General features: G+C 53.1%; 1 protein-coding gene across 1 annotated transcript; it reads left to right on the forward strand.

Annotated features, from left to right (window-relative positions):
* Window positions 1-778: 778 nt before the first annotated feature.
* On the forward strand, window positions 779-2,255 carry LOC311188119 (ubiquitin carboxyl-terminal hydrolase 17-like protein 13; the record flags this gene model as incomplete). Its single annotated transcript, XM_084259875.1, has 2 exons — window positions 779-1,735; window positions 1,880-2,255. The coding sequence occupies 2 exons, from the start codon at window positions 779-781 to the stop codon at window positions 2,204-2,206; spliced, it is 1,284 nt and encodes a 427-aa protein (XP_084116001.1). The 3' UTR covers window positions 2,207-2,255.
* Window positions 2,256-7,254: the final 4,999 nt, after the last annotated feature.

Here is a 7,254-nt window from a genome sequence, read left to right on the forward strand (position 1 = left end):
GTAGCCGCCTGTGTCCATCCCGCGGGCTGCTCCTGAGTGCAGCGGGGCCTCCTGCGAGCTCCCCGAGAGTCTGCTCCTGCCCTTTGCGCCCCGGCCAGAGGAGTCACCCCAGCCCCCCAGGTGTCCGGAGCCAACCCCGGGCTTCTCTGACTCTCTCCTGTCCCTGCCAGCTCGTGCTGATGCTGCTCTGACATGCGGGGACAGGTGGGGTGACGCCAGTGGAGGGTCCGAGCCGCAATTTGTCGTCCCCAGCCCTATTCGGGTCCCGAGCCCATGACACTGAGGGGGTCGGAAGGGGATTGATGACTGTCCCTGTCCAGCCGTGGGCAGCTGGGGCGCTGAGTGTCTCGTCAGACTGCACCTGTGCCAGGTCCGGCCCCTCAGACTGGAGGCGGGGGGGGGGGGGGGGGGGGGGTTTCACCCAGCGCCGGACTCCCCGGGGAGCTGCTGGCCCGGAAGGGACACGCCCAGCGCTGCCCAGCAGGCTGGTGACCGGTGGGGGTCGGGGGCGGGGCCTCGTCGCGGGGCGGGGCCAGGGGCTATAAAAGGGGCCCGGGCCGGGCCTGCAGGTCATTCGGAGCCAGCGGTCCTGACGCGCGCATCGTCCAGCGGCTCTTCCTGACCCCGGCAGGGTAGACTCCGGACCTCGCCGCGACTCGGAGCTTCGGCCTCAGGACTGGACGCGCTCGCAGCCTCTGGACCAGGTGCGGAGACCCGGGAGCGCTGACCTGCCTCCCCTCCAAGAAGCCGCTCGTCCCTCCGGCCAGGCGCGCGCGGCATGGCCCCGGGGCCTGCGGAGACGACAGGCTGCCAGGGCCGCCTCGGGCGCCGGCTGGGGCCCGGCCAGGTGGGGGCCGGGCTGCGCAACCTGGGGAACACCTGCTACGCCAACGCGGCCCTGCAGTGCCTGACCTACACGCCCCCGCTGGCCGGCTACCTGCTGTCCCGGCCGCGCGCGCCCTCCTGCCCCCGGCGGCTGTCCTGCACGCTCTGCGCCATGCGGGCGCACGTCTCCCGCGCCCTGCTGCACCCCGGGGAGGTGGTGTCGCCCGTGAAGGAGCTGCTCGCCGGCTTCCATGCCTGGCGCCAGGAAGATGCCCACGAGTTCCTGATGGCCACCGTGGGCGCCATGCAGGGCGGGTGTGTGAGCGAGCTGGCGGCCGCGCACCCACAGCCCCAGGACAGCACCCTGGTGCGGCGGCTCTTCGGGGGCTACTGGAGGTCCCAGATCCAGTGCGTGCGCTGCTGCGGAGTCTCCACCACACTGGAGCCCTACCTGGACATCGCCCTGGACATCCAGGCCGCCGACAGCGTGGAGCAGGCTCTGCAGGACTTGGTGAAGCCGGAAAGCCTGGACGGGCCCGACGCGTACCACTGCGCTGCCTGTGGCGACAGGGGGCCCGCCGCCAAGACGCTGGCTCTGCACGCCCCTCCCCAGGTCCTCATCCTCATGCTCAAGCGCTTCGGCGGCCCCACAGGCGGCAAGGTGGCCAAGCCCGTGCGCTACCCACAGCGCCTGGACCTGCAGGCCTTGCTGTCCGAGCAGACGGCGGGGGCCCTGGAGTACGAACTCTATGCGGTGCTGGTCCACGCAGGCTGGGGGTGTCACCAGGGACACTATTTCTGCTACGTGAGGCCTGGGAAGGACCGGTGGTATCGCATGGACGACTCTCAGGTCACCTCCTGCAATGTCTCCTCTGCCCTGAGCCAACAGGCCTACGTGCTCTTTTACATCCAGAAGAAGGAACTGGACAGGGCCAGCGAGCAGGACTCCCCTGGTGGGCCACCCCCAACGCTGACCACCACAGGTGTGGACCTGCTCCCTGAGGCCCATTGGGAGCCTGTGGGAGATAGGCCTCCTGCGGTCCCCGAGCCTCAGGAGCCTGCGCGAGAGACCCCGACCCGGCCGGTCACCTTGGACAAGTGGAGAAAGCATCAGGAGCACGAGCGACCCAAGCCTGCCCTCAAGCTCAGGGAGGTGGACCGTGCCCTGCCCGCCGACGCGGTCGTGATCCACCGGCCCAGACAGCCCGCGGGGACCAGCGCAGGTCCTGCCCAGCAGGACACTGGCCAGCCGCAGCTTTCAGCCTGGGCACATGCTTCTCAAGGGCCAGCCCTCGTGGGCAGAGGCCCTGGCATGGGAGGGAGAACCAGAGCCACCAAGGGGAAGAACAGGAAGGCCCAGAGGGTCCTGCTTGCCTTCTAGACACCGACTCCCATATCCGGTGGTCCAGGCCGAGGTGACAGAGCACATGAACACCCAGCATCCTGCGTGTCCCAGGGGAGGCCCAGCCCGCCAGAGCCTCCCAAACCCAGTGCTCCTCACCCTCAGCACCTTGGACATGACCCCGGAAAGTTCCTTCTCCTGCCCAGCAGGAATCGGATTCTCAAGCGCTCCCCAGCTCCGTGTGGGCCAGGTGCAGGGGCCCAATGGAATCCCACTCCTGGCACGGGGTTCCCTAGTGTTGGTCGTACCTGATCCTCCACTGTGGCGGGGGAAGAAAGGGCAGAGCCCCGGGCTGGGCGCAGGTGGCCAGCCCCCACACAGCACACTCAGCCTTGTCTTAGGATGAATTTTACTGCAATGCTACTGAGCTGTCCCCAATGGAAATTTGTTCTGCATCTGAGACACGGCAAGCTAGGGTTATTAGGCAGTTTTAGGGACAGTGCAGGAGGGGACCTCTGAAGAATTTAGGGAGGCTTCAGAGATAAGGACAATCAAAGAAATATAACCAATTCCATTAGGAAAATAAACAGCCCAGGACGACGAATAATATTAATACTGTTAACGATGGTCCTGGTTTCCTTCAGGTGATAAAGGGAGGTGGAGACTGGAGAAATGGAGAGTGGTTTAATTTATGGACACATTAGAAGGGCAGCTGTTTAACTTCAATGCAGAGATGCCCATCCAGAGGACGGGGCCATACATTTAAAGGTGCAACTAATGGGGAAAGAGAAAGCTGTTAGATAAGGAATGTGAAGATCCCCACTCAGTAGGAAATTGAGTGAGACAGCCGAGAATTGACCAATCACAAAGAGACTGGGGCAGCTTTAGAATAATCAGGGGGAAAAGGTCTATATTCCCTAAGACACGACTCTACTTTGGCTTCCTTGCCCCTCCCAGGCCTGGTTCCCTGGCCTGGGACTCCCACTTTATTTCTGCTCTTTATCTCCTCAATAAACTTTTTCTTTCTCAAAACAAACCTGCCTCTTCTTGCTTGTTTGCCTGAGCGTCTGCGAAGTTCCTGCTGCGGCTTCGTGAGACACCAACCCATGGGGGTCTAGCGGCTGGGGCTCAGCACTGACCTGCAGCCTGGGATCCGTTCCTGGCTGGGAGACTAGGCCTGACAATTCCGGCATCATTTTGGGGGCTCGTCCGGGATCTCACAAGATTTAAGGTAAGTGAGCCGAGAGGCACAAATTGTTTCTGTCTTCATCTTGTCCTAAACTCTTTTTGCTATACATCTTCTTTTTCTTGGAGTCATCAAAGAGGCCATAAAAAGGGCACAGGACAGTCAGTAAATGCCAAAGGGCGACTGCCTTAAAGACTCCTGTGAAAGGATAAACTGGTGACCAGACCAGGTAAGGGGACTAGCCCATCTGCCAGTCAAAGAATAAAAGTCTGGTTGTCGTCGAATGAGGGACTCCGGTCTCTGAAGAGCTAGGCACACGTCATGTAGAGGCCGTCCGGGAGCTGCACATAAGGGGCTGATCTCCCAGCAGCTCGGGCCATCCTCCCTTGCCTTCAGCAGAGGGGGAGCTGCCGAGACACAGTGGAGGATGAATGGTACCAATGTGACAATTGGGAAAGTCATCCCTCACTAAGCACCACACAGGATCCAACACAAAACCCTACCTTGGCCTCAGATCCCTGCTAGGATTATTTGGATGGCTCCTCTTTTCTTTCTTTGCTCCCTCTCTCCCTTTCCATTCTTCCTTCTCTTACAATGCAACTGATTTACTTCTCGATTACCTGTGGGCTTCAGACAGGCAGTAGACATTTCACAAGCTTTTTCTCTGTCCTTGATTTGATTGCAAAAAATTAATGGGCACCCATCGGCCCGGTAAAAGCGACTAGGGTGAGGCCGCCATTCTTAAAGTCTCGGGTGACAGATTTCTCAGCTGGCAAGGCTTCCTGATCCCCCACTCGCTGAGTGGGAATGTCGGGACTTTCTTGTCACTGATTCCTACTTTCCTCTATCATCCGTGGGCTCCGAGGGTGCTCAGAATGACCAAGCTGTGACCCTTGGAACCCCAGACATCCAGGAGATCCGATGGCTCAGACAAGGCGTTCTGCTAGGACGGCACCTAGGCGAGAGTCACGGAGGCCAAACAAAAAAAAAAAAAAAAAGGGACTTTCACATTCTTGATCCCTCCCCTATAGGACGAACTTCTTTCAGCTTCTATCAAGGCAACTTATAAACATAAGGTACAAAATGGACTTATAAGAATCTTGGGGCACCTCTGGGAACCTTTTCCCTGGTGTCGGTTTTAATCATGCTGGTTGACACAGGCGGAGAGGCTGAGTTTCATGTTATGACAGGAATGTATGTACAGTTTTGCCTCAAATCCTAGGTCCAGCTAATTAATTATACTTTTGGTATTATCAATTTGTTTCATGGCAGTTTTTCAAAAGGGAGTTTAAGACAAGTAAATATCAGGTTCTGGGCTACTGCCGCTTTAAGGGCTATGGCTTAAGAAAAAAGGAATCCGTTTTGTTGTCTGGCAAATGGACATCATTAAAAGTTAATTCGTAAGACTTGGTCTGTGGCTTGTGTTAAGTCTCTACTGTTCAGGTGTTTTCAGGGTCTCTTTCATCAGATGAGGAGAATGACTTACTATAAGCTCGCTTGAAGCTTGGAATAGATGCCCTTTGCACAGAGAATGGTTAGGGGACGCCGGTAGGGTCCCACCAAGTCCGGTACCCCACACCTGTCTGTTCGGTGGGAGACAGGCAGAGATACATCGGCCACACTGGAAAGGAGTGGTTAACTCCAGTGGACTTTTATGCGAGGAAACTGTTGATCACTCCCAGTTAGAGCTCCGGGTTTAAATGGAGGGACGCCTCCGGTAAAAAGGCAAGGGAGAAGTGGATTGAGAATTGGGTTCAATTTGACCCTAAATCCATAATTTGACCTGTCTATAGGTTTTCTCCGCCTTTGGGGAAAGAAGCAGATGTTGGATTCCTGCTTTCATTCCTTTTTTGCAGATGGGAGCCTCCTCGTCAGCCATGCAAAAGAGGCACGTGTCTCTCCTGCATCTTGGAATTGAGACCAATTTTCAGGAGTAATTGTCTCCTATCTCACCTGTTGCTTCTCTTAGTCAGTCACTTAAACCCAAGTCTCGACAACTCTCCTGGCCTCCTAGAGTTGAGAGCCAGTCGAGAGACCATGATATATGGTCCTGGTCGGATGGGACGACCTCTGACTTAACTGTAGAAATGTCCCTGCTTTGTCTCTGTGCTGCCATTGCGGGTACCTTTCTTTTATTGCTACAGAGACCATAAAATACTCTATCTCAATTCCATGGGACATGCCCTTAAGCCACATTCTTAAAAAAAAAACTAGCCCAATTTGGCCCTAAATGACATCTTCTCCAGCTAACCCTCCTTGGTCATGGTCAAGACAAAAAGGCAAAATGCTGGGGACTAATAATTAAAGGGGTCCACTACAGCTGGCTGGTAAAAAACACTACCTTTGCTCTCAACAAGCAGCTGCCTGGATTATTTTTCCAGTGTTGAGATTATTGGTATGTCTCTGCTGCCTTCCAGTTGTGGGGGAACAAGACTCTCCCTTTGTCCACCTTTAAAAAAAAACTGTTTTGATTCATGCTAGGGAAAAAGTTCTATGTCCCTGTGCTTTTCTGATTTTAAAGTCTAAAATGTTAAAGGTAAAAACTGATGAGTTACTTTGGACTTGCTAACGAGCCATAAAAGGTGATTTTTGGTTAAGTGACAATTTCTAAACTGCTTATTGGACCTGTAAAAGTTTAGTTTCTTATTAAGACTAATTAATTTCTGATAAGAGTTAAAAAAAAAAACAGGCAAACTGTACAGGAAAAATCTTATTCTTCCTCTTCTCCTGTCCTCCCCATACATGGTTCTAAAAAGAAAAATGTCTTTTGTCTTAAAAATGTGCTTGGTCTTGTAACAGGGTGGTCCCCAGGAAAGGGTGAGGTTCCCTGCCCCACCCAAGGGAGGGTGGAGCTGAGCAGGAAGAGGAGAAGCTGGAGAAGAGACTGAGGAAGGAAGGAAGCAGGATGGAGCCAGGAGACCTGGAGGAGGCGCATGGAGCCTAGAGACACGTGAAGAAACTGCGCTTTCCTTTTGGTCGTGGACTGGGTGACACAGATGTGGGTGAGACCCGTGGGGGAGGTGACCATGGCAGCTTTTATCTTGATGTTGATTTTGCTCTTTTCCTTCCGGGCTTGTCCAGTTGTTTGTGACCCTTTTCTGTGGGTCCCCACTGGAAGATGCTTTAGACTTGTAGCAGGCTTTGGGGCCTTGTTCTGGGCTGATGCCATTTGGATGGACTTTTACCCACGAGGGGATGGGTAACTCTGGATTCTTCATTTAGAAACTAGACTCTTTGCCTTACCTGTATTGTTTCCTAGTTTTATTAAAGTTCCTTCCCATTCAAGTCTCCTATGTTTTGTGTTGATGCGGCCGCTGGCAGAACCCATGTAGAATAGGCAGGTTTGCGGGGTTTGGGCTGCCCCTCTCCCTGTCCTATAACAGTCTCAGTGTAACAAAACTAAAACAATGTAAAGCCAATTGATAATACTTAAAAATACAAACTCAAAAATGTTTTTCTTGTCTAAGAAAGTGAGTACAAACTGCTTAACTTTAAAATTGTTGTGGTTTTGGTTGGACCCTCGGTTTTAAGTAAGGGTTAAAATTGGGTACTTGTTCTATGTAAGAATTCTAACTTCTATGTCATTAAAAACCTGCTTGATATAAAAAGGATATTAAAAACTTGATTAAATGCATATGTCAAAAAATTGTTACTGAAGAAGGGGAATTTACTAAATAGAAGATTCTCGGTGTCTTTGCAAATATTGGTAAAAATAACTGTTTCTTAAAAATTAATGCACATGGCCAAAAGTTTTAAATGAAAATCAAGAGATCTCTTTGTTCTTGTTTTTTGCCTACGGAGGATTAATTTTAAATGGCGCCTATTAAAAAAAAAATCCTAAATTTTGAGATCGCGATCTAAAGTTGTGGTAAAAAAAAAAAAAACTAATTCAAAATGTAAT

This window comes from Talpa europaea (assembly GCF_964194135.1).
Source record: "Talpa europaea genome assembly, contig: HAP1_SCAFFOLD_268, whole genome shotgun sequence".
NCBI lineage: Eukaryota > Metazoa > Chordata > Mammalia > Eulipotyphla > Talpidae > Talpa > Talpa europaea.